This window comes from Equus quagga, chromosome 3, assembly GCF_021613505.1.
Source record: "Equus quagga isolate Etosha38 chromosome 3, UCLA_HA_Equagga_1.0, whole genome shotgun sequence".
NCBI lineage: Eukaryota > Metazoa > Chordata > Mammalia > Perissodactyla > Equidae > Equus > Equus quagga.
In genome coordinates, this window is record NC_060269.1 from 148,187,132 (window position 1) to 148,214,368 (window position 27,237).

At 50.1% G+C, this 27,237-nt stretch overlaps 1 protein-coding gene across 1 annotated transcript in view; it reads left to right on the forward strand.

Annotated features, from left to right (window-relative positions):
- The window catches only part of WDR1 (WD repeat domain 1), a 43,683-nt gene extending 30,967 nt beyond the window's left edge, over positions 1–12,716 (forward strand). Inside the window, exons 10-15 of the mRNA XM_046656344.1 lie at positions 914–1,070; positions 2,446–2,533; positions 5,730–5,840; positions 8,349–8,522; positions 10,286–10,430; positions 12,380–12,716. Coding sequence (XP_046512300.1) covers positions 914–1,070; positions 2,446–2,533; positions 5,730–5,840; positions 8,349–8,522; positions 10,286–10,430; positions 12,380–12,486 — 782 coding nt within the window. The 3' untranslated portion in view covers positions 12,487–12,716. The remainder of the gene's footprint in view (positions 1–913; positions 1,071–2,445; positions 2,534–5,729; positions 5,841–8,348; positions 8,523–10,285; positions 10,431–12,379) is intronic.
- The last annotated feature ends 14,521 nt before the right edge of the window (positions 12,717–27,237 follow it).

Below are 27,237 nucleotides of genomic sequence, written 5' to 3' on the forward strand. Positions count from 1 at the left end.
GGGCAGAGAAGTTCCTAGCACAGCATGAAAATCTGTAGCTGTGTGTCCGCAGCGGGCCCAGCATCACCCCCTTACTGGTGCCACCCTTCCTCTCCCTGCTCATCCCTGCATCAGTGCACCAGGACAGTAACCTCTAACCTCTAACACTTAACACATTTCCTTAGGGTCGATGGCTGGGGTCTGCGTCACGAGAAGGTGTTGATGGAGTACACGCGTGGCTCCCCAAAGGGAACAATGGTCTTTATGTAAAATGAGATTCTCTTTGTTGACCTGAAAGAAGAATTTCATAACTTAAAACACATGTCCCACCTGAGCCCCTCGAGCTTACAGTCCACACACCAGCCCCGCCAAGGTGGATCCGCCGCGGGCCGTCACCCGGCGGCACCTGGGTGGCCATCGGCTCAGCAGCGGGGCACAGCCAGCTTCCTATTAATGGTCAGAGGCTTGACCGCAGGCTACAGAAAGAGCAGGATGAAGCGTTGGCTCAGCTACAGTCACAGTGAAAAGCAGCTTCCTTCTGAAGCCTCTGCCCCAAGAGTGCTGTCCCTTTAATGCAGGAGCCACCACTTCGGTTCTGATGCGTGTTCCCAGCACTAACTGCTATGGCAGCACGAGTCTGAGATCTGCCCTGGCAGCCTTGTGCGACACTGTCCTAGGAGGCTTAGACAGTCTGTCTCTAACTGGGCAAGTTGGGTTATAAATAGCGTGCTGGCCTGCACCCAGGCCGTCTTGCTGGTTTTCCAGAACGTCTGCTCTCTGAAATTCGAATTTGGACATGCGCCAGGAGTTCCCCTCAGGCGCAGCTCGCTCTCCTGCCCCCCACATGCTGCCCGGGATGAGGGATTGGCCACGGCCTCCCCAGAGGGCACGTACCACCTCCTGGAGTTAGGCTTTTCCTTAACCCCTGCCCCACATTACTGGGATTCGGAGACAGGGGAAAATGACTCCTTTGCTGGAAAGGGCCACACGAACCAGGTATCCAGGATGACCGTGGACGAGTCTGGGCAGCTGGTGAGCTGCAGCATGGACGATACGGTGCGGTACACCAACCTCACTCTGAGGGACTACAGGTGAGAGCCGCCCGAGGACTGGGGTGCATCAGGGTCTGGGGGTCCAGAATGCACCACAGAGCCCCACAAAGGCCCTCTGCTTCTAGTGCTTAGTGCTCATGACACGTTTTCTCTGCTTGTCTCACTTCTTCCCTGAGCACTTACTCTCCTGATGCCCTGCCCTGTGCCAGGCGGCCTGCACAGACCAGACCAGGCACACTCTGCCTGGGAATCCAGGCAGAGCAGGTCTCGCCGAGCTCCCCCTTCGTCAGTAAAGGAGGGTAACCGGTGACCGCAGAGCCTGCTTCGGCCATTGGAAAGGTCCAGCGAGACTGTCAGAGGCACCTGGCACATGGCAGGTCCTTCACAAGGACAGACGGCACACAGGTGACCTGAGTAGAAGGAGCATTGGGTTTGGTTTGGCTCCGGTGCTCCTGGTCAGCAGTCGTTGGAGCTGGGATGGCATCTGTTAACAGATGAGCTGCTGTCTCAGTGCAAGGTGAGCAGGAAGGAGGGACGTGTTCTGACTCGTGGATGGTCAGACTCCATGCCTCCAGCACCCCATAAGTTTTGTGGGTCTCACTTGCCTGGCATCAAACTAGACATTGTGAGTGAGTCAAGCCTGGTGAAAAGTGTGGAAGCTGCCCCAGAACCCAGGTGTCCAGGGCCAGTCATCTCTTCATGCTGCCCTGCAGGGACCCCTGGCATTAGCACGCCGCTTGTGAATATCTTCCCATGGCGGGCAGGGGGCTGTGCTGCTGCCCTGAGCCTCAGCTGGTCACCTTGCCACAGGTGCCCATCCAGTGAGCCTTGAGGACACCACACTTGGCCCAGTTCCATGGAATTTTCCCCAGTTTACCGTTTTCAAGAAGTCTGTGTGTGCGTGCAAATTTTTCTAGGCTGCGTTTCATAGCATTAGCTAAAAGTAGAGATAACGTGGTTTTCACCCATGAAAAGTAACAGATTACTTTTGAAAATTACCCTGTTGGGAAGACTGGTTATGACCTCAGGAGTCAGGGGAGCACAGCTCGGTTCTGTTTGTGCCTAGGGAACACAGGGCCTGTGGTCAACAGATGGGACGGAAGCCATGACTGGGCACAGTGATAGGGTGGCGGGTCCTGTCACAGATAAGCAGGAACAGAAATCACTCGCTTTACTTCCTTTCGCCACCACCTTCCCCACGCCCCCAGCCCCCAGCGTGATTTCTAATCTCTTCCAGAATCTGAGTCATTTTTGACTCCCGTGTTTTAGCAAACTGCTCCTTCAGTATAGATTGCTGTAGAATTCTTTTCTCTGAAACAGCCTGAGTTGCCGTGGGTTTGCAGGAAGTGTGTCTTTAATACCTACACTGAGCCCGTGGAGATGGAAATGACACATTTTCCCTTCTCTCTCTCAGCGGACAGGGAGTTGTGAAACTGGATGTTCAACCGAAGTGCGTCGCCGTCGGCCCTGGAGGATACGCCGTGGTCGTGTGCATTGGGCAGGTACAGTCCCACCGCAGCCTTGGCTGGAAGAGAGTGGATGGCAGATCAGAGCTGGCAGCCGTTCAGTGTCTGTCTAAATCCTGCTCGTTTCCCGTTTGACAGTCGCTCTAACAGACGATTTTATTGAGTGCTGTTTGCACTCTGCTAGGGCTTCACATGCATTCGCTCCTTTAATCCTCAGCAGTCCCGTCAGTCAGGCACAGTGTGGTCCCCGTTGCACTGATGAGGAAACAGGCAGAGAGAGGGTGAGCTGCCCAAGGTCTGCGGCTGGCAGAAGAGCAGAGCTGGGATTTGAACCCGGGCAGCCTGGTCAGAGCCTGCACTTGGGAGTTAGACCACCCTGCACGTCCATCTGCCCGTGAGGCCTACAAGGGTGGTTCTGTCTTCGCTCGTGTTCAAACCCCAGCCCTGCAGCATCGGAGCTGTGTGACTTCAGGCATTTTCCTACCCTCGCTGAGCTTCAGTTTTCTCATCCCTGACAGCTCACAGGGAGGAATATGAGGACACCTATTGGTCGTCTTGTACCATCATAAATTCCTTTCATGAACAGGGAGGCTGAGGGTTAGTGTGATCTGGTGACTTCCCCAAGGCCATATGATGGCAGGGGGCCTCCCAAGTCCGAATGGGTTTGGTGTTCCAACTCTACAGCCTGGGTTCTCGTTCAAGAAAGCGAGGTCACCTACATGCTACTCTTCTGCACTTTCTGGAATGAAGCACCCTTGACTGAGACCCAAGCCTAACCCACTTTGTGCAGGATTCTGCTCCGTGGACGTGGCATCCCAGCATGTGGCCTGGAGAAGGCAGGTGTGACCGAGCCCCGTTGGCGCAAGTGACAAACCATGCTAAAGAAAGCTGCTGTTCAGGATCCACTGCCCTCCTCGTTCTGTGAACTTAATTGCTTCGGGGGAATGGATTTCTGTGTGTCCTAGATAACACAGACTTCCTGCCAAGCAATTATTGCAAACAGCCTGAGTGGCCAGTGGGGGCACAGAAGGAATAAATGGCTTGGAGCGCCTTGGCGGGGTGGGGGAGAGACTGAAAGGCGACGTTCTAGAAGGGCTGCTTCTCTGTGGCGTGGGCTCTTCCAGCCTCGGTGTCTGCACACCTGGCCTTTGCAGGTGAGAGGGTGAGAGCCTGGGCTCTGCAGTAGGCCCGCCTTCTCACAGCCGCAGGGCCTCAGGCAGAGCTCTGCATCTCCAGACCTCGGTTTCCTGTCTGTGGAGTGGCCGTCACGCCAGGCCCTCCTCTGGGGTGCACAGTGAGGGTGACATGAGCGCGTTCAGAGAGGGGCAGGCCTGCTGCTCCGCTCAGGAGGGGCCGGTGAGAATGCCGGGACAGGCCCAAGCAGGGCTCCTACCCTGGGCCCACAGGTTCTGATGAGTCCCAGCCCCTTGGGATCGGGTGTGCACGATTGTTCTGTGATGTGCTGTTACTCACCCGGTTCTCACAGGCATCTGTGGCCCCTGCTCTAGGGAGGAGGCTTCTGTGGAACGCCCCGTTGCAGATCACAGAGTCAGCAGGATGTGCTAGGAGGGGCTCTTGGTTTTCGGTCAGGAAACAGCCAGGTCCAGATCTTGCCTCTTAGGCAAATTTGGGCAAATGCTTATGCCCCCGGTCCTTATCCATCACATAGGTAAGCCCACTCCTGAGTCGGGCAGATGACAGAGGTGAATGTTTCTCTCGAGTGCATTTTCAGGAATGGATTTTAGTGAGGCTGCTGCCTCCCATCCGCCCAGTACCTCCCCCGCCTCCCTCAGCCCACGATACACGTGGAAGCGGGAGGTTGGGGAGGGGGCCTGCCTGCCCTTAGTGGGACAGCTGGCAGGGGTACGACGAGATGAAGCCAGAGCTATCACAGATCTCGGCCACACTGTCCAGGAACAGTCCAGTAAGTTAAAACTAGGAGGGATAGCAAGGAGCAAGTAGGAGCAGGAGGCAGTAGACGGCCCCCGATGTGGGGTAACCTCTGCTTGTTGCCAGAGGGTAGAAGCTACAGGGTGGTGGCCAGGGCAGGGATTCCAGGATCCTGCGGCCCAGGCATGAGTCCTGGCTCAGCTCTAAGAGCTGTGAGGCCTTGGGCATGTGGTGGACTCTCTTTGCACCCCATTTTCTTCTCTATACCATGGGAAGGAGATCTTGCCATCTCCTAGGGATGTAAGGCATGCAACACTCTTAGCAATGTGTGTGGACGTGAATTAGTGTTTTTCTTTGCTTTTATTAGATATTTAGTGACCCTGAGCGCTGAATTTCCATCCTCCTGATGTCTGGGCATCGCTAGGTTCTTACCCCCCAGGAGGCTGAGGCTCAGGCGGGTCATGAGCTGTGCCCACAGGCAGTAGGATCAGGCCCTGGGCTGTCTGTCTCCAGAGCCCTTCCTTAGGGCCTGGGCACCTGGGCACTCACCCCCACCTAAGGACTCTGTCCTGTCCCTGTCAGAGTAGGAAGGCAGGTGCTGGTGGGGTGGAGCGCAGGATAGGTGCGCCGGGGTGCCTCCAGACCACCTTACTGTGAGCCATCTGCCCTGTCCTTGTCCTTGCATTCAGGCTAGTTATGCTGGTGGAGAGCAGAGAGCCTCCATGGGCCTGGGGGGCGGTCCCAGCTCTGTTGTCTGCCTGGGGACCCCCAGTTTTCTCCCTCTAAGAGGGGGCATCAGGCTGTGGGAGACTAACAAGCGGACGCACATTGGATGTTTCATACACTCTGGGTCAGAGTTTGAAGGGTGATTCCTCGGACCTGGGAAGCCAGAACTGAGAATCCTCACGTGTCATGTTCATTTCCAGTGTTGATTTAGAGCCTCGTCATTTCCAAATGCTTTTGTCCTCTTGCGCCTTCTGAGAACTCTGTTGAGCAAAGCTCGTTTATCGTGCTCATTGTGGGGCTGGAGGAACTAAAGTCCCCACGCCACGTGGCTTCCTGGGAGGTCGGTGCCAGTAGTGGTAGCAGTAACGTAGTGACGATGGTGGTGGTGACAGCCAATGTTTATTGCAGTCCTGTGACTAAGAACTGTCACTGTGCCCACTGACTGATGAGGAAGGAAGCACATCTCAGCACAGGCCTGAGCCCAGTCAGTGTGGCTGGAGCCCGCCTGGCCCCGCACTGTCCTGCCCCCGGGAGGGTTGGGACGGACCATAGACTAGGACTGACCCGTCTGTCCCAGGCCTTTGCGGCTCTAACTGGCTGTCTGCATGCTTCCTAGATCGTCCTGCTGAAGGATCAGAAGAAGTGCTTCAGCATCGACAACCCCGGCTACGAGCCCGAAGTTGTGGCAGTGCACCCCAGCGGTGACATGGTGGCTGTCGGGGGCGCGGTAAGGACCCCGTTGCCTTCGCTTTCTGGGTATCTGGGTGGTTTGGGGCGACCTGAGCTGCGTGAGTGTGGTTCTGTCTCAGGGCACACGGGAGGGCAGTGGGACTGGGCCCCTGGGAACCAGCCTGGGACATCTCCTGCTGCCTGAGTGAGAGCCCCCTTGGGCTGCCCAGCCTCCAGGACACTCGTCCTGGCCTGTGCAGTGGTGTGGAGGAGACAGAGGGCCCCGCGGTGAGGAGGGGCTGTGCTGAAGCACACGGCAGGGAGCCCAGAGGAGGGGACATTGTGGCCTCGGTGAGGGTCCCGTGAGTGGCTGAGGAGCGCGAGAGTGTGGCGTGTTGGGACAGGAGTGGTGCTGACAAGCTGGGCTGGGAGCTTGCAGGGAGGAGAGTGACAAGCAGATCCTAACACCTGCGAAGTAAAGTACTATCCTGATGGTTTCACGGTTTTCCTGGAGTTCTGACTTGTGGACTCTGTCGTCCACACTGTAGTTCTCCGGCTCTCTAAGGAAGACTAGTGCTGCGTGGACTGCAGGGTTTGTCTACTCAGCCCAGGTCTGAGTGCGGGCCACACTGCCTCCGTCCTCACCTGGCCCTGCGAGGGCAGGGTCGCTGGTGAATGATTCTGCGGCTGGAACATCAGGCCTTTCGCTCTAGTGGGGGAAGCCAGTGCTTGGGCAGCGCCATCCCTGTGCCAGAGGCCGGGCAGGCGTTTCATGCCGGGCCCCGTCTCATCTGGAGGTGCCGGATGTGGAACTGAGCCAGCTCGAGAGCCAGCCTCTCCTCACGGGCCAGGCTGCTCCCCACCCACCCTCAGGCGTGTCCTGAGAAACAGCCTTTGCCTTTTTAGGGAGGGGTTCCCAGCCAGGGTCCTGGGGCAGGAGGTTCAGGTCAGAGGTGGGATTTGAACCTGCTGTTCCTCTGGCACAGCCACATCACCATGCCCTGCTTCTTAGACCTTCCCTTTTATCTCTTGAAAAAGAGATTGCTAGGTAGTCCATTCTCTCAGCTAGGACCTTGAGGCGTCGGCAGTTTTCATCTTTCCAACTTGTCTCCAGTCCTAGGCCTGTGCATTTTTGTACATCCCACAGGTGCACATCTGCGTTTCTATGGAGTTACCCCATTGTCCCATACATACGAGTGTCATTTATTTTAATGATGTTATAACATTCCAGCGGGTGAGTGTCACTCACCCTGACGGTGGACATCGGCAGTGTGTGGTTCCCATGATCTCCATGTGCCATCTGTGAATGCAGCCTTTCCCTTCCTTCCAGTTTCCCTTGGGGGCAGGTTCCTCTTCACAAGACTACAGAGCCCAGACTCCTGCTGCGTGAGGCATAGAGTGGGCTGGTCAGTGGCCTCAAGGACTGCTGTGCTCAGAGAGCCTCCTGGGGCTGAACTTGGTGTTCCTCCCGCAAGAGAGGCAAAGCAGGAGGGCGTCGTGGACATAGCAGACCTTGTGGTTGTCTGGAAGGCCGACAGCTCAGCTGCCCTGAGAGGACGAGCTGGTCCCTGATTGCCTTGCAGGGCAGCCTCGGGCATTCACAGGGTCCCCACCCACCCCAATACTTCCCTTTTCCTTCTCAGGCCCCCTTCTGCTCGCCTTGCCACCTTCACTGATTCATTCCAGCATGTGTTACGCTTCTCAGGGCCTGGCCCTGGACAGGGCTCTGGGAGCATAAAATTGAGGGGATCCCTGGCCTAGAGGGGAGGTGCCCAAAGTGCCTCCACCCTAGCTGAGCTCCCAAAGCACAGGTGGGACCGTCAGCATAGATGCCCAGGCAGCTCCTGGAGGCTACAGCTGGGGAGCAGAGCGGAACTGGGCTGTTGAACATTCTGTAGGCATCTCTGGCTCGAGGACCCCTGGAGTTCAGGGACAGCCAGTGGCTGAGTGGCGCATGCCCTGTGGAAGAGCAGGTGTGCCTTCCCCGAGATGTGCCTGGACCGCGATGCCTAGGGAGTCTGTAGGAGCTGGCGGGCTGGACAGAGGGAAGTTTCACCAGAGAGGGGAGCCTGGAGCCTGAAGGAATCGGCTGGGGGCTGGGAGCAGGCAGGGAGCACGAGGGGCCAGATGGTGTGGCTGGAGGGGACAAGGCCAGATGGTCGAGGGCCCTTGCCGGAGAGTTGACACAAGTACAGGCGTTTTCTCAGCCTGTGAATAGCTGCATTGGAACTTTTTAAAGTATTCATGAAGAAAAGCAGATTCTTGAGCACCCAAATATGCAGAATCCGAATTGGGGGTGCCTAAGATTCTGCATTTTAACCATCTTCCGAGTAATTCTGCCGCTGTGCTGAGTAAGCCAGGAGAGCTCTGAGGGACTTGAGGAGGCATCCTCTGGTGCCCTGTGGAAGGAGCAGCTCGCCTGGCTGCGGGGGCAGTACGTGGGCTGGTGGCTGAGTTGGGGCAGCAGATAGAGGGAAAAGCACTTCTTACTGATACCCCAGCCTCTCCCTCCAGAAAGAAGGGCATCGACAGTGTGTGTGTGACCCACTGCCCCTCTGTCCTGCAGGACGGGAATGTCCGCCTGTACTCCATCCTGGGCACCACGCTCAAGGACGAGGGCAAGCTCCTGGAGGCCAAGGGCCCTGTGACCGACGTGGCGTATTCCCACGATGGTGCCTTCCTCGCCGTGTGTGATGCCAGCAAAGTGGTCACAGTCTTCAGCGTTGCTGACGGCTACTCGGTAAGTGGGTGGACTGCCCTCTGTCCCCATGCTGGGCAGTGCAGATGGCGGGCGGGGGCCAAAGTTTCTCTCCTGTCGTCACCAACCAGGTGGATACAAATGAGACCACATGGCTTCATCACTCTCAGAGCATGAGTGACCTGGGACAGGGAGACTTTCCCTAGTGTCTGGGAGCTTGTGGCGGGCACCTGTGGTCTGTCTTGTAATTGAGATAGAGCACAGCTGCCAAAGTTAGGGATCTAGGTGCAGCGAGGCTTGCTGTGAAGACCAGATAATTGGTTCATCTGGCCGGCCTTGCTAATAACATTCTGGCCTCTGGGACCTTATTTTTCTGCTCTGTCAAAGGGCTTAGACCGGACTTTCAGTTTCATTAAAACCCTGTCAGATGTGAGCGCGGATCGTCCTGACACTTCTCGTTCTTGGGGAGCTGGGCAGTGGATTGGGAGGGGAGGGCCCAGTCGCAAAGGCACCTGGGAGCTCATTCCCTCCGAGCAGAACAGGCGGGTCCTGTGTTGGGAGGACGGCTGAGGGAACTCCCCGTGAGGTTAGAGAGTGGTCCTCTTTCATCGCCAGTTGGGCTCTGCTCTGGGCAGGTGTGGTCCCGTTTCACAAACGCTAGACTTCGGTGAGGAGAGGAGAGGTTCGGTCACTGGGTGTGGAAGAGCTGCTGCGATAGGACGGGTGGGGCTCCTTGGTTCCCGGACTCTCCACCGCGACAGCCTACCCTGCCCCCACCACAGTGTGACGGTTTTGAAATCTACAACGTTGAGAGAATTTACTACCTCGATTCTGCTGTTATCACTTTACCATGTTCTGTTGTCTATCCATCCAGTAATCTGCTTTGTGGTGCATTTAAAGTAAATCACAGGCCTCGGTACATTTCCCCATAAATACTCCAGCTCACATACTAACTAGAGTTCAGCAGTGTCTTCGTTTTATCTTTTGCTGTAAAATTTACATATAGGGAAAGGCACAGGTGAGTGAAAGTATACACTGTGGTGAGCATGCACCCGTGACCTCAGGATGACACCCCTCCCCAGGGCCTCGCGCCACGTTTATTAGATTTTGCACTCATCACATTTTAAGCAATTTCATCTGCACATAACTTAAGTCCTGCTTAGGACATGCTGAGTAATTCACAAGAGCAGAATCAACAAAGGACAGAAGAGGCAAACTTGAAAGAGAGATGGTGGTGAAGTCACCTGTTCCTGGGGATTAGCAACAAGGTGGGCGCTTTGAAGGAAAGGTGCCCCAACGTGTCAGGAAAGTGTTACTGGTCATCCACGTCCATCCCTGTGATGAGACAGGGCTTCAAGGCTGGGACACACTTCGGAAATGGTGGCACACAAAGCCTGTGGCTGAGGATGCACCTGGCTGCAGGCTCCACAAGGGGTGGGTCTCTGGGGAGAGGCAGGCCAGCCTCCAGGCACTGCCGTCTCTTCATCATTCGGCAGACATTTCTGTCCCCTCACTAGCCTGAGAGCTCTGGAGGCGAGCAGGCACGTCCAGCACTGGTGTAGAGGCTGTGATTGAGGGTGGTCCTGGAGGACACCTTTCTGGGCCTTGTTTCCCCCTCTCTAAGAGTGGCAATCACCTCGGGTTCTCACGAGGTGGTGGTGAGTTGGTAAGAGTTGCCTGTCACAGAGAATGCGCTTCGTAAATGCCAGCCCTCCTTATTGTCATGGTGAGGGTTAGAGGAGATGATGCTTGCTGACCCTGGCCTGAACTCTGACCCGCCTCCTCTGTTTTCACCCTCCATCTAGGAGAACAACCTTTTTTATGGTCACCATGCAAAGATCGTCTGCCTGGCCTGGTCACCAGACAACGAGCATTTTGCCTCTGGCGGCATGGACATGATGGTGTACGTCTGGACCCTCAGTGACCCCGAGACCAGGGTCAAGATCCAAGGTGACTCTCGCACCAATGTTGGCAGGGAATGCCCATGGGCCAGGGGTCCCCAGGCACTAGCCCTAGGGCTTACGTGTCTGTGCTGCTGAGGAGGAGACCCCATAGAGGCCTAGCTCTCATTCTCTTCAGCAAACCCTGGCCTCTGCCCACCCCTGCCAGACACCCAGCGCACCTGAGGGCACTCGAATTCCCAGCGTGAGAGCAGGTGGTCTCCATGCGTGGGACAGGTGCTGAGGAAGCGGGTCATTCCTGACACTTTCTGTCGTAGTTCCATTTGGGCTGCTGTAACAAAACACACAGATTGGGTGGCTTGTAAACACAGAAATTTAGTGCTCACAGTTCTGAAGCCTAGAAGCCCGAGATCGGGGTGTCGCATGGTCCGGTGAGGGCCCTCTTCTGGGTCACAGACTTCTCCTTGTGTCCTCGTTTGGGAGAAGGGGAGAGGGAGTGCTGGGTGGCCTCTTTCTAAGGCACCCATCCTGTTCATGACCTGAGCTCCTCCCGAAGGCCCCCCTCCCAGCACTGTCACGCTGGGCGTTCAGTCTTCACTTTAAGAATTTTGGGGGGACACATGTTCACACCACAGCACCTTCCCTTCTCCCATTGCACCCCCTTAAATCTGAACTCCAGACCAGGTTCTTACTCTCTGCTATAGCAATGTCCAACAGAAGTATAATGTGAGCCACGTGTATCTAGCAGCCACATTTTAAAGAGAACAAGGTGGAATTATTAATAGTAAATTTTATCCCAACATGTTATTTCCACATGTGGCAAGTAGGTCACTTCAAGGGCTCTGTAGTCACGTGGCCCGTGGCCCCAGGTGGCGCTGTGCCTGTCTAGGGTAGATCTTAACTTCCGTCCTCAAGTCCCACCCCGCCGCCTCTCCCTCATGAACCGCTCCTCCCTAGCCATCACGTGCAGCCTGGGCCCCTCTCCTCCACGCTCTACACGGCAGGCAGCCTTCTGTGTAAAACGTAGATGGAATCCTTTCCTGTTTAAAGCTAGTTCAGAGTCCGCCCCCAGAGCTCTTTCCCCCGCTGCAGGTGGAGGGAGGGCACCAGCAGACTGCAGCCCAGGCGGGTGGGCCGTCCAGGATGGAGGCAGGCAGGAACAGATTCAGATGGGTCGGCCTGGTCTACAGGGAAAGCGAGTTATGTTGTAAGACTCCAGCAAGTTCATGATACAGCAAGAGCTAGCAGGGTAGAGGATGGGGTTTCTGGGTCCTGTGTATGGGGTGGCTTCCTAGATCCTGAGAGGTTAGGCCAAGGCGTGCACATGGACGAGTTTCCATGTGGACAGAATCGGTGGTGATGTAGGCAGAGCCCTGACACAGAACACAACTGGAACTGCCCAGCACAGCACCCATGGGTCTACAGGCCTAGAGACTGGGGGCGAAGGCCCATGGGGCTCCCTCTCCTGCACCTCAGAGCGGGGCAGGTGGCCAAGGAGACAGCCCCACACAGGCAGCTTCTTTCCGTCAGAAGGCGAGTGGTAGAGGCAAGGCTGATGGAATCTGCTTGCCCGCGGTGTGACTTACAGAGGGGCAAGTCACACGAGTCCTCAGCCCCACGTCTCAACCCTTGTTCGTCCTCACCCCCATTAAATGCAGCAGATACCTGTGCAGCTGTGTGTGTGCCGTCTGTGGATTGTTGCTTTATAGCACAGAGAAATCGATTTTCTTCTGCCCTGGGGGGAGGGGACATTTTGGTTGTCACAACCGTGCCTGGGTCTGGAAGGTACAGCCAGGGATGCTGCTGGCACCCTGCAGTGCCCAGCGTCAGCAGTGCCAGGTTACAATGCCCGCTCCCACCTGCCGTCACTCTAGACTCTCGTCCTGCTGAGGAGAGGGAGGGGTGCGACGAGCGACACTCTGTGTTCGGGTTCTCGGGGGCTGTGTCGATTTTAGCAGAGAATTTGGTTTTCCTTAAATTCGTGTCCTTTCCTCCCAGATGCACACCGCCTACACCACGTCAGCAGCCTGGCCTGGCTGGATGAGCACACGCTGGTCACGACCTCCCACGACGCCTCTGTCAAGGAGTGGACAATCGCCTACTGAGGCCCCGCCTGTGGACGGGCCGCATCAGGGACGAGATTCAGCTGCAGCAGAACGCGGCGTTTCTCTAAATCCTCTCTAGCGCGTCCCGCCCCCGCCCGCTTGGGAGGGAGGGGGCCTTAACCCGTGAATCCCCTCGTCTCTCTACAGGGTGTTCAGATCTGTACACGTCCTTCTGAAAGCTTTAGACAGTGACAGTTTGCACATGAAAAATAAAGCGAGCACTTAAACAATGTGTGGAGCGTAACTCAGACCCGCCACCTGCGCAGCCTAAGTGCAGAACATTCCAGAGGCACAGCCTCGAAAGCACACAGACCCCGCCGCCCATGTGTCCCACTTCCCCGCCTGCGGAACGTGGCCGTCGTGGCGAGAAGAGGGGGCGTCAGCGGGCCGGCATCCTGCGGAGGGCGATGTCACGGGGTGCTGGGGTAGGCCACACCACCCGCCTGCCCCGGGACAGCTGCTCCAGAGCAGAGGGCACGCGGGAGCCTTGTGTCTCTCTGTCGGTTTTTGTGCTTGATTTTAAGAATGGAACTGTGGGTTTTGGTTTTTTTCTTTGTGTATCTTACCTGTTGCGTGTCGGTGTTCACAGCTAGTGTGTGGCGGGCGCCGTCTCTAGGTCTTCAGAGTCCTGCGGGCTGGGCTGAGGGTCTCGGTGCCGGGTCTCTGTCGGGCTTGTATGTTTTCCTGTCTCTCTCTCCCCTTCTGCCCCCAAGAGCAAAGGTTAATTTAAAGGCAAAGATGGAGTCGCTGTAACTCACCTGTCACCGTTTTCACCTTTTCGTTCTCAGTGCAGAAATTACAAGTAAGTATAAAGCACAGTGATTTGAATTTGTGCGTGTGTCGGAATCACTGGTAAATGTGGCTGACAGCACCCCTCCCCTTGCACTTGTGAAAACACTTTGAGCGCTTTATGAGCTAAGACCGCGAAATAATTAAATATCTTTTCTCTTCGTTGTGGATCGCTGACTTTGTGATGGGGCACGTGGTGGGGGGGTGGTGTGGCATGGCGAGCTGCGTGGGACCCTCGTGGCTTTGGGTATCCACCAGCTTGCAGCCTTGGTGACAGTTCAGGAGCAGAGTTAGATCCACTGTGTGGTAGGAGAGAAGCCCAGGGAAGGGGCCAGGATTCCTGAGTCCCGTTCCCGTCCCGACTGCCAAGTTGCTGTGTGACCTGAGCCACCTTACCTCCCTTCTCTGGGCCCAAGTTTATTTCTAAACTGAAAACATTGGACCAAATGATGTCTAGCTCCCAGCTGATTCTCAACTTGTGTGGCAGTCTGTGACCTTTCTGATACTGCTTTCAAAAGTAAGGAATAACATGTCTTTGGATGTTGGGAAAAACTAAATTCCCAAGCATCCCAATTAATAGAGATTATCTTGTTCTTGGCTAGAAAGACATTGTAAAGATGTCTATAAATTTGCAGTCCCAATAAAAAAATGTTTTTCCCCTTGTGGTCTCATCATATTGCTTCTATAGTTCATGTATAAAAAGCTGAAAAAAGGAAAAGAGAAGTGTTAGTCTGTAACATCTAAAGCTGGGGCCACCAGAGAACACAAGGAGAGAAATGGGCTTTGTTCCTGTGTGTGCTCTGAATGGGGACAAGGTAGTTTTCACATCAATGGGGAAATGGTGAATTATTCAATAAACAGTCGAGGTAAAACTGGGTAACAATAAAAAAATAAATAGAATTGCTTACTTTGTCCTTCCACCAGACTAACAGTAGGTCAAAGTTTTGAATTTTAAACAATGGAGCTTAAATAAGAGTTCTAGAAGAAAACTTGGGGACCTTATGTAGTCACACAATAAGAGTGTTTCTAAGAATGACACACACTGTAAAGGATAAAAGATTGATACATTTGACTGTATATATTTGTTTAAATCTGCATTGAAGAGGAGAAAAAAAAGCCCACCATAAAATAAAAAACACGGTAAACGGCACACTGAGCACGCGCCAGACCAAAGGTGTGTTAGTATGACACTTGGCAGAATTTTCCTTGAGCGCTCTGAAGTTTTTAAATGGGAATTGTGTCCACACATGAGAAAGTTTTCAAAATACATCATTAAAAACGGACAATGCATGCAGAGTGACCACATGAAAAAAGATTAAAACCCAGGCTTTCAGGTTTAGAGGGTCCCCAGGAAGGAGGGAGGTCGGAGGTGCTCTCCAGCCAGCCCTGGGCACCTCCCACAGTCCCTTCACTCATCACCAGGGGGCTTAAAGCAGAACTTGAGTATACCCAAGATCCCCACTCATTTCAAGGAGCAAGACCTTTGTACTCACAAGTAAAATTTTTTTAAAAGAGTAAAAGTAAAAGCCACTTTATCTTTGGAGAGAGAAGAAGAATGTGGGTGGCCTTTGTGACCTAACGGTTTGCTGGTGATCTCTGGTCACAGCCTAAGCAGCAGGTCACATTCCTTCTGTTGGGAGGAGAAGCTGCGTTTGCAGGAGTGACCCAGACCGGACCTACTCTCGGCTCCACTTGTGCCCAGGGCAGTACTTTGACGCACACCAACCTCATTTCCTTCTGCAAACCAGCTCTGGTTATCTGGAACAGTTGTAAGGATTCCAGGACTTTGTTAGGCTCACTGGAACCCTGCCTTGATCTGAAATTCATCAGCAATGCCCGGCAAGGACCAGTACCTGGATGGGGGTAACATGTGCCTCCTATCCTGCTTATCCGCCAGCTCAAGGAGAGCACAGACCCGACCTAGAGAGGCAATGAGGTGGGAAGAAAGCTAGACTCAGGGATCTTGGGTTCTGTCCCAGGTCTGCCACTTTACAGTGTGACCTCAGAGCCAGTCACCCAGCCTCTCCAAGCTTTTCTCTTTTTTGGTAAGATGAAGTTCGACTAGAAGAATGTTAGCCCCTATGGACCTCTTTTGGAGTATAGAACAAAGTCTGTTTCCATCAGAGCACAGCCCTTTTTAAAAGATCATGTAGATGACATGCATTTGAACAGTTTGATCAATTTTTGCAAAACACGTCTGTGTGCATGCATGTGCTAAATATAAGGATGTGCTGGAACTGGATCTGACGTAGAAGAAAACTTTCATGTTTACTGCTGATCACTGCTAACAATTGTATTCATCACCAGACCAACCAACTGTTGGGCATAAAACTACTTCTCTAAGTGATTTCTGTATTGAAAAAAGGGTCTCTTGGGTCTAACCTTATGTGAATGTGCCCAGTGTGTGTGTGACCCTAAGCCTGTTAAAATTTCATGCCTCCCACCTGGACCTCCGAGCACCAGGGCCCCCTTTCTGATATAAACCAGCACAACGACCTGTGGTGCTCTCGACACTTGAAAGTTATTGAAGATTCCGAAGAGCTTTTGATTATGTGGATTATATCTATCAATATGACTGTACTAGAAACTGAAAACCAAGAAAAAATTTTAAAAGTTATTAATGTATTCAAAAGTAACAATTATAAACCCATTGCATGTTACACACCATTAAGAAAAATATTTTCCAAAACCGAAAAAAAAGTGGCATTGTTTTATATTTTGGAAAATCTCTTTAATATCTGGCTTCTCCAATCTGTGAAATATGTCTTTTAGTTTAAGTATATGAAGGAAATCCGGCCTTGCACAGATACACGGTTGGAAAAGGTACAAGAATTTGAATAGTATTTTCACAGAATTGTGGGTATTCATCTTTCACACTATACCTAAACTCGACAAGCGGAAATTTCTTAAAGGTTAATTGCAATGTGGAATCTGAAACCATTACCAATGAACTTTTTGTGCTCTATTAAAATCCATTTTGAATGCATCTTTGATCCATGCATAATTTTGTGACATTCTTTGACTATTTGAAAAATACTGGTTCATTGAGTTGTACAGATCTTTCAAATGCTAACACATTTCATACAGTATCCAAAAAATCACATTTGTTCAGATCACCACCAACCTCACCAGAGATGTCATTATCTAATAGGAAGCTATCAGGCTCACAGAACCTGGCAGTTCCAAATGGATATTCCAGGTCCTTGGGTGTGTCTGTTCCTCGGGGTCTTGTTGGCCAGGTTGAGGTTGAGTTGCTTCTGCATTTTGGTCTTACATTCCAGGAGGTGGAAGAAAGCATAGAGGAGGCACACACGTGGTCTTTAGGGCCCATCATTTCCACTCCTATTTTTGGGGAGCCTCTTAGTCATTTGACCACACCTAACCTGCTAAGGGCAGCGAGATGGCTGGAGTAAGGGGCTGGGAGATGCAGCCAAGGTTAGGTGCCCAATGCCCAGCAATGACTTGTTGCTCTGGAAGAGGAAGAGGAGGAGCCAGCCACCCCCACCACACACCAAATTCGAGTGCACCACCATGCATTCGCTTGCCTTGCTAAGCTTGATTTGGTTTGGGGCAGATCTGGGAATATAATGTTTCCTGATATCTCAGTTAACAGTATCCTTGGATTAAAAGATGAATTTTAAAAATCTTTCATCAGTTGCAAGTATTCTTCTGCATGAACCAAATTTCCTCAATATTCTGCAACTAAAACAAAATGAAGAAATGTTTGATTACTGAGACTGACATGAAATTGTTGGGATGGATGTGAAACTGCAGCCCCCGGTGATGTAAACCTGGTATGTAAAAAAGTTCAACTGCGTGGGATAGAAACATGATACAAAGCTTCCATCTGAATCTGTAGTTTAAACTTTGGTTTTTTTAAATTGTGTCATTGTTTACATTGATGATACCTTGGAGTTAAGAGCACACTATTTTTAACTAAGAAATATCCTGCTTAACCCTTTTATAAATTGGGATTCTGTGTAAGTTTTATTTATAAAAATAGTTTTACTGAAAAAAGTTTGACAACCACTGGATTAGATACTCTTTAAAAAGAAATTATTTCTTATTTTATTATAGAATAAAAAACTTCAAATTTCCTGATGATTATTTAGGTCCAGACAGAAGGTTTCTAATGTCTAACTTTTAATGATTTATCTTTTGTTCAAGGGGAAAAAAGTCCCCAGCAAGCACAGCACTGCCTTTTCAGCTCTCACCCCGGCCCTAAGGAAGCGGTTCGGGAGGACGAATATAACTATTCCTTCATTTTAAAGTAAGGACATTATTATTGTACTCGGTATAAAAGAAATTTAAAAAATAAAAATAAAGGCTGTTTCCAGGGAATTTAGGAATCTACTCAGGGCCACCCTAGGATCACCTCCCTCTTCTGGCAATTTCCTCCTCTCTGTTCCTCAAAGTGATCTGGAGAAAGGGATGCTGGGCCAGAAGTCAGGACGCCCAGATTCCAGGCTCTTCTCTGCCACTTACCAGCGGGGCAAATTTGACCTCAGACAAATCACCTCCCTGGTTCTCAGTTTCTCCATTTTTTCATCCATTTCTTTATTCAAAGACTGGCTGTTGTTTTCTGTTTTTTGTTTTTAAGATTTTATTTTCCCTTTTTCTCCCCAAAGTCCCCCTGTACATAGTTGTGTATTTTCAGTTGTAGGTCCCTCTAATTGTGGCATGTGGGATGCCACCTCAGCATGGCCTGATGAGCAGTGCCATGTCCACACCCAGGATTCCAACCAGCGAAACCCTGGGCCGCCAAAGCGGAACACGTGAACTTAACCACTCAGCCACGGGGCTGGCCCCTAGTTGCTGTTTTTTTGAGCATTCTGCCGGGTACTCTGTTAGGGACTAGGGAAAAGAGAATTAAAAATAGTAATATTAGCTTCATTGGAGGTAAAGTGCAATCAATGTGCTGTGCACGTCACAGATATTTAGGTTCACCAGATAAAATACAGGAGACCCAGTTACATCTGGATCTCAGGGAAGCAATGAATAATTTTTTAATACAAGTATATCCCAAATATTGCACAGACAAAAAAAATCAGTTGATCTGAAATTCAAATCTAACTGGGCATCCTGTACTTCTTCTCTAAACCTGGCAACCCTACCATATATCGTTATTTCATCTAATTCTCACAATAGTCCTATGCGGTGTGAGTGTTATCCCCAGGTCACAGCTGCTGAAACTGAGAATTATCAGGTGGGTAATTTTGGGCAAATGACTGAACTCCTGTAAAGAGTAGAATATAGCCCTGAAATTGGGTGTGGCTGACACTGCGTGTTCGCCGGAAGTTCTCTGTTAGGTCAGAGTGCACTCTCAAGACCTGTCAGGAGACAGGGAGGTGAGCTGCAGCTCTACAGTGGGGGGGGGATGCCTTTGAAGCAGTGAGCAGCACACCCCTGTTTATGTGCAGGAAACAGATGGCAGCGCAAAGGGTTAACTGAAGATATTTGAACGAAGGACTATTGGGAGGGGTGTGGGTGGGATTAAGGAAATCATGAAGGGGTGATGAAGCACCCAGGAGGCAGCTCAGCAGGACGCTGGACCTAAGGCACACAGGGAGGTGTTAGAACCAGTACCCAACAGGAGCAGTGGTCAGGAACAGGAGTTGAGTACTCTTGGTGCTTCTCATTGGCCAAACCCAACAGGAGCTGGAGGGCCTCGTTCCTCTCCTCCCCAGCTCTGTGACTCTCTCCCTTGGCAACTGCCTTCAGGTGCTCAGACAGGATAGAGCAACCCGTGACTAACTGACGGGGCAGTCCTGCAGACACTGCCATGAAACCATCCTCATCCCAGCTCCCGTCCTTTGGCTCCACCATCTTTAAATTGTCTCTTTCGTTCTCGTGCTGTTGCCTTGTTATTCCATTTTGGCAGCTCTCCCTCCAATGTCACATCTGCCTGCTGGGAAGGAAGGTCGAGAAAGGCTGAGGGAAGAGGGAGAGGCGGTCCTTATATCAGGGAAGCGAAACTTTTCTTGGAACGACTGCAGACTTTCTATTGGGTCTCATTAACCAGAATTGAGCCACTGCTTGGTGCAAGGAACACTGGGGAATGTAGTGCTTAGTGGGACACACTGCCACCCCAAACAAAATTGGCTGAGCCAGTTTGTACTCCCCGAATATCGGATGGTCCTCATGTTTCCCATCCTCACCCTGTGACCACAAAGGCAAGTGTGGGGCACTTCCAGGCAGAGGCGGTTAAGGGCAGTGTGGATCCTCTGTCTGTCTGTTCCCCACTCCTGACCTTGGAGGCCACATGGTCCAGAAAGGCTACCCTGTGATGGGGGACGACCACCGGGCTCTCAGCAGACCATGGTATGAGCAGGAAACAAACCCTTTTTCCATCCATCCACTGAGAGTTCATTGTTTGTTACCACAGCAGAGCCCATCCTAGGCTGCCTTATACAGAAAGAAAAAAGAATGGGATGCATATTGGGGCCATGAGCAGTGTCTACCACAGTGCGCCTCAATTTCCACATCTGTAAAATGGGGATGATAATGGTACACATCTCTTAGGGTTGTGTAGGGATTATATGAGATACTCCAAGTAAAGCCCTAAGTCAGTGCTTGGCCAACAGAAAACACAATTATTATTCAACATTATTGTTGTTGTTGTTATAGATGTAAAAGGCAATTAGCAAACTATAAGTAATGTACAAATGGTAGGTACCACTGTGAATACAGGACACAAAGTTAATACCCAACCAATGATAACATACAACAAATAGCGACCGTGCCCCAGGAGGAGCCCAGGTGAGGTGACTCGTGCCCCAGAAGGAGCCCAGGGAGAATTCAGAGACGGGAAATCAGGGCAGGCTTCCTGGAGCAGGTGCTCTCTCAGGCTGAGGAGGATGCTTTCAGGAAACCAGACAGGCCTCAGGATGTGCCATTCCTGCAGAATATCCACGGCCGGGTTTCATATCATCGAATATTCTTCTCACTTGGATTCATTAATTCGTTCCTTCTATGGAGATAATTCTAAACCTCTCATTCTTTAGCCAAAAATCTCTGTTTTTTCTATTCTTGTCTTAAGTCCTAGATTTCTGTGACTCTGCTCTTTTCTGACTAACCCCGGGCTGTCTTATCCCTGGCTATCAGAATCCTATCTAAAATCCGGGACCATGGGCATCTAATTAGCAGCTAGCAGGAAGCAGAAACTGAGGGCAGATAAGGAGTCGTTTTCATAGGTTTATTGTAGGACGAGATTCTGAGACATGCCGAGGCTTAGAAAATCTCCTTAGGCCGTGATGATACGTGAGAGCGTTGACAACAATATACGAGCTTTCACTTGTTGAGGTGGAAGTTTGGGCCACCCTGTTAGCACCTGCTCCTACCTGACAAGGCAGAGATCTTGTGACCACAGAAGTCTTCTTACTAGTTGACTTATAATTTATTATCAATTAATTAATTCTTAATTTAGCATCATATTAATAATTAAAATAAAAGCTTTTGTTAATTATTAATAAATATTACTGTTGTTAATATAATTAATTTTTAATTAATAATTAACCAATTAATTTTGAAAAGGAAAAAAGAACCTTGGGGGCAACTGGCTGAATAGGTCCCGAGACTTTAGAAACCCCACAACAAGAAGGGATCGACCTGGAAAAGCGTGTTCTTGGTGGATGAGCCAGACTAGCAGAAGTGACCTTGAACTGGGCCTTTTAGTTTGGATTCTCTTGCAGCATTTTGTGATTGTATAGTATCTGATCTGGTACAATGACCACTCCACAAAAGAGGCAGGATAAAAAACCTCTTTGCCCACCGCACTAGTATCTTCCACGTAAATAGCCACCAGGGTTTGCGCAGCAGAGCTGTTCAGTGAGCTCCCCTTCCAAGGTTCCTGGTCCTCACCGGCCCCGGTGTGTGAGTCAGCATCATCTCTCCACTCTCAAGCATGGGGAGGGGCACTGGCGGCAGCTGGGTCTGGAGTGACTTACTGCACAGAGGGGTTAGGCAGCTGCGAGACAAGCCTCGGTTCCCAGCTGGGCGTCCCTTGGGCAAGTCTCATGATGGCTGTCACAGGACAGACTGACTTGAAGGGTCTTCAGTAAACAAAGGAAAGAGACCTCAGGACTTGTCCTGAGGGGTTGGGGGAGTAAAGGCAACCACCAATGGACAAATTAAGCTGGAAGCAAGTAGCTACAGGCTGAGTGGCCAGTATAAATATTACTGCATTTCCAGGTGCTGCCTTCAGCATCAGGTGCTGATCAGAAGAATGCCTTGTAGCCCTGGGTCTGCTTCTCACCTCCTGAGTGGTGTTCGACAAGCTAACTCTGCCCACTGAGCCTCCGTGTATGAAGTGGGATAATCCCCTCCTATATGTTCCACAGGGGAGGTGAGATGCTGGGAAGCCAGAATGGGAGTGACTTTTATTTCGTAGAGTGATTGAGGAACAAAAGCAGGGAACGACTTATTAAGAACTTCATCCGGAGCTTGCATTCTTGTATAATCAATTAAATTTCAACTAGTACAATCTTCACAGGAAATCATGGTGTGTATCCCCCCTACCCCCTAAAAAATGATATTTTTTCAAGGATGTTGGCTGGAACCATCAATGTGGCTGCATGGAGAACAAGATAAGAGTTTACAGGTGAAGACAGACACTATCTCATCAGCAATTGAATTATCATCATCGGCTTGCTTTCTTCTCATCTAATCACGAATGAGTCTAAAGGCATTCCAAGGATAATGCTCTGAGACATGTTATTTTTAAGAGATTTGGGAGCGCGAAAGGTCACCTTCTGAGTGCTTTGGGGAGAAGCACACACAGTGCCTTTGTCTTCTGAATTCTTGCTTGCCTCCATGTCGTTTGTGGTACACGAAGTCAGGTCAAGCAAGGTACCCCAAATAACTTGGGTTTTTGACAATCGTGCCTTGAATTCCTTCCTTCCTTCCTTCCCTCCTTCTTTCTTTTCCATCATAGCATCCAGTCCATTGGATTTAGAAACAAAGTTGATAATATTTGAAAGTTGCAATGTCCCGTTCATCACAATGAAGACAACACTCAGGCAGCAATCCACAGCCTTTGACCAGGGAGGAAAGCTGCCTCTCTCACTGGCTCAGCCACGAGAGGCAAACACGTTTCTGGGTTTCGTTGACATGTCCTATAGAGAAGCCACCCATTTCTTCGCTTTCTGACACACAGCTGGAGCATTTCTTTGGCTTTTGCTGGTATAACCTGAAAATCTCCTCCAAATGGTCCTTGTCTATTGCCATTTTTCAATCTTGTTTTTAACTGGAGCAAATTTCTCAATAGCAGCTTTTGCTGCCACCGGTTTGTAGTGAGCCACGTCCACAGCAGCCCTCCAGCAGGGCGCTTCCTTCCCTCAGGCTCCCTCAACCTCAGGACTAGTAACAGCCTGGACGGGACAGTTCCTGTTGTGGAAGCTGTCTTGTACATGGCAGGAGGTGGGCAGGATCCCTGGTCTCTATCCGCTACATGCCAGCAGCATCCCCTGACGCAGTGGTGACAACCAAAAATACCTCCAGACGTTGCTAACTCAGACACGAAGCATTCCTTTTTATTTTGAAAGAGCTAGGATTTTTTTTTTTGTTTTGTTAGGTAGAAGGCGTTTACAACTCCATGATCCTAACTGCTTAACTTTCTTAAACAGAACGTGAATGAGCTATTTGGCTTCTTCCCTCTATTCATTCATTCGAAGTCTACTCAATCGTTAATTCACTGAGATATTCAGCTAAATATTCACTGATCATCTATTCTGTACCTCACAACACGTTCAGCTTTGGGAACATGCTCAGCTTTGTGAGAAGACAGACGCGGCTTGTCTTGTTTCACTGGGTTCACAGAGTGGTGGGGAGACGTTCAACAAGTGAATCCAGCATAGTGGGGTTGTGGTAGAGGGCTTTCTGGGAGCCGTGGGAGCCCGGAGGACGGACGTGAGACCCAGCCTCGGGGGAGTGGGGCAGGTGCGGGTTATCAGCCCACCTTTCAGGCTTGGGGAGCTCCTGAAGGTACACAGCCTGGCTGCTTTCACACCCACAGCCCTCTCCTCCTGCCTGCCTGCCTGTGGAAGCACTTCTTCCACGTCTGGAGACCTGCGCTTCCTCTGGTTTCTGAGGCCCCGGTTGTAGTGCTCAGCTAAAAACAGCAGAGAGCAGCTTGGGATCACGGCTGGGCGAGGCTGAACTGACCTGCGGGAGGCACTGGAGCCGGGACGGATAACCGGCTCCTGGCAGAGGGCCCAAGGACGCAGAGCCTGGCCAACACGCCAGGTGGCCCTCCTTCCCAGCCTCAGCCAGCAGGAAACCTGTTTCCTGGACTTCTGACCTCAGAGAAGCTGCTGAGCCAGCGCTGAAATGGCCAGAGTTCGCTGAAAAGGAAACCTGGAAAGATTTCCCATAACTGGCATTTGTTGGGCCCAGGAGGAGGAATGTCATCTTTTTTGTCTCCTGCAAGCCACTCCCTTGTTAAGAGCGTGGGCTGGCTGCTGTCAGAATGAAGGAAACCACTTTGCAAGTACCTTATATAAAAATACACAGAAGATACAGTCACTCCACACAGGGATAACCTAAAGTCCCAAACAGACACCCCCCCCCCCTTTTTTTTGGTGAGGAAGATTGGCCCTGCACAAACATCTGTGGTCAATCTTCCTCTGTCACTGAGCTACATCTGTGCCCATCTTCCTCCACTTTATGTGGGATACCGGCACAGTGTGGCTTGACGAGCAGTGCTAGGTCCACAACCTGGACCAAACCTCTGAACCCTGGGCCACCAAAGTGGAGCACATGAACCCAGCCACTACGCCACCAGGCTGTCCCCCAAAACAGACCCCTTTTTATGAGCAAATAAATGGGCTTTATTCTAACTGGCAAAGGGGAGTGGCCAGTGAGCTGTCTTACCTTCCTGGTCCTACCAAAGCTCCTGTTCTCAGCCTCTTTCTCCCAGGGGAAAGAGGTACACTGCAAAGATTTGTTCCTGAGAGGTGCTAACGGATGGTATGGATTTAAGTTCTCATTCTCTCCTCTTCCTCAAGTCCCCTAGCTGGTGTCTGGCTCGTCCGGGCGGGGGAGTGTGAGGAAGCTCTTCCACACACGGACCCCAAGAAACAGCGCATCAAAGGGAAGATGTTTGCTTTTGCTCATATAATGGGGCTTTTGGCTACAGTGTTTCTCAAAGTGTGGCCCACGACCACTCGCATCAGAAACTCCTTACAAAAATATGGATTTCCACTGTGTGGCGGTGTCTAGCAGAATTAAAGATACACGTACCTGTCCTGCAGCCCATCAACCCCACTCCTAAGGACACACAGGAGAACAGGGTGTGCATGTCCAGCTAAAGCCTGGATAGGAGCGTTGAGCAGCGCTGTTCCAAAAAAGCCCCAAACTGGGGTCAACCCAGATGCCCTTCAACAGGAGAACGGAGGAGCGAATTGTGGTTTATCCACATTCAGCAATAAAAGTGAACAAACCACTGATACAGACCACAGTGTGGGATTCATCTCACAAACGGGACGCTGCGCAGGAGACCTAGACAGAAGACAGGGAAGCTGTGTGGTTTCCTTTATACGAAGTTCAAGAACAGACTGATCTGTGTTGACGGAAGTTAGAATAACGGTTCCCGGGAGTGGGTGCAGGGGTTATTGATTGGGAAGGGGCATTCGGGCTGTTGGAAGTTTCTATGTCTTTATCTAAATGGTGGTTATACAGGTTTATATGTATGTGAAAGAATATGTATATAGATCTGTACTTATAGATAGTATACCACGTGGTACACTGTGGTACGTGAACATACCAGATATGCATAGGTATATGTCTATGCATTGGGCTCTATGCTTAAGATTTATAAACTTGACTTTTTGTTATACACACGCACATGCATTTCCAAGCCTCCTTCCAGACCTACCACATCAGACTCTCTCAGTATCGTGCATGGGAAGCTGCAGTTTGCATCCCTGCTGGTGTTGGTGCACATTGAAGTTTAACGACCAGTGTTGTGGGCTGTGTGGATTGTGAAAGAGATGCTTTTCTTGTCCCCCAACTCACACCAGACCCCATTTCCCATCTGGCTTGGAACATTACAAGATTTCCACTGTCTCTAGAGAAGAAGATTGGCATGAGATTTCTCACCTGTTAGGATCGGGCACTAGGACCCTGTGAATAAGATTGTCACAGCCTCTACCTGAGACAGAAGCCACGCTCTCAGGGAAACACAGATGGGCGACTCTTTTCCACTTGTCTTTAAAAATTGAAAACTAAAACCAATTGTTTTCACCCGTCTAACTCTTAGTGGATAAATACATATTTCAAACTTATAATCAGTCTGTACATGATTTTTGATTCTGTCCTCTTATGTCCACGTTTCATAATCCCCATGTTCAGCATTATTAACAAAAAGAGGCAGGTGCCGTTTGTCAAGCGTCTAGAATATGCAGGGTTATTTTGTTGATGTGATTTCATTGGATCCTTGAAACAAACCGATGAGCAAAACTGAGTCTCAAAAGGATTCAGCAGCTTCACAAACGTACACGGCCAGCACGTGGCGCAGCTGAGATTTGACCCCGATCTGTCCAACCAAGTGCTGACCAAGTGCTGTGGCTTTGGTGGAAGAGTCTACTACAGGATTCCAGCCTTGTTTTTGTTTAACTTATGGCCATAAGAATGTATCTGTCATAAAAAGTGATACATAAACATCATCTTAAATATCTGCATCTTGTCCAACAAGGGGATGGATACACCACAATTCATTTAACCATTCCCCTAATATTTACTGTGTTTCCATTTTGGCCAGTGCAAATGTCTTAATGAACGTGCTTTAACATCAACCCAGCATTTAGGATGATTGCCTTGGGATAGATTAGTAAACATGGAATAACTAGAACAAAAACTATGCACACTTTTAAGACCTACGAACAATTTTGCGAAACTGCTCTCTAAAACCATTCTGTTAATTTGCATTCCTCTCAACAGTGAGCGAGGGCCTGTCTCATTCCAGCCTTGCAAAGGTCGAGTCAACTACTGACTTCCCCTCTCATTCCCCTCTAGAATGGAGGTTGTTCACTGATAATGTTCTGCACCTGAATAAAAGAAATTGTGTCCATTAAAATAAATAAATAAAATGCTAATATATTTGTATTTTATATGTTTATTACTTTCTCTTTTCCCTATATGAATTTCTTAGTCTTTGGAGTGTCCCTGTGAGCTCTTGAGATAGATAAATAAAGAAGCTGATACTGTTTCATGTTTGTTGTAACTAAGTTTCATGGACTATTCTTTATCTTCTAACTTTGTTTAGGTTGACTTCTGATAAAATGAGTTAAGTTTCTCTGTAGTCAAATCTTATCCATAAATTTCTTCATGATTTTTCATTGCTTTTAAGCTTAGAAACCTTGAAAAACTTATTACTAAGGAATATTCACCTGTATTTTCTGTTCTGTTGTGGTTTCACTTTTTACCTGTACGTCAATTTATAAGGAGTGTGTGTGTGTCTGCACGTGTTTGTGCAGACACAAGCACGCAAGCACAACATGAGGCAAGGATCCAACTCGATATTTTTCAATTGCTAATTTGCTGAAAATTCTATTTTTTGTAAACCACTGTTTGTTATGTCACCTCTAATTTATACAACTTTTTAAGCTCAGTAGGGTCATTTCTGGTATATTTATCCTGTCTCATCCTCAATCCACTCTGCAGTGGCACCGCATTGTTTGATTATTCTAGCTTTACAATAGCTTCTAATATCTAATAGGAGAATCCACCTCGTGACTTTTCTTTTTCAAGATATTTTGTATTTATTTTCTGTGTATTCTTCAAGATCAATTTCAAATTTACTTTGTCAGGTTAAAAATTACCTCACTGACCTTTTTTTAAATTACTATTACAGAGTTAGGTGTGTATTTGCTACTCATATTTTCAAAACCAACCATATCCTGTTTAGTGGTACTTACATAGATGGTAAATCTACAAAAAAAAAAAAAAAAAAAAAAAGCATAGCAA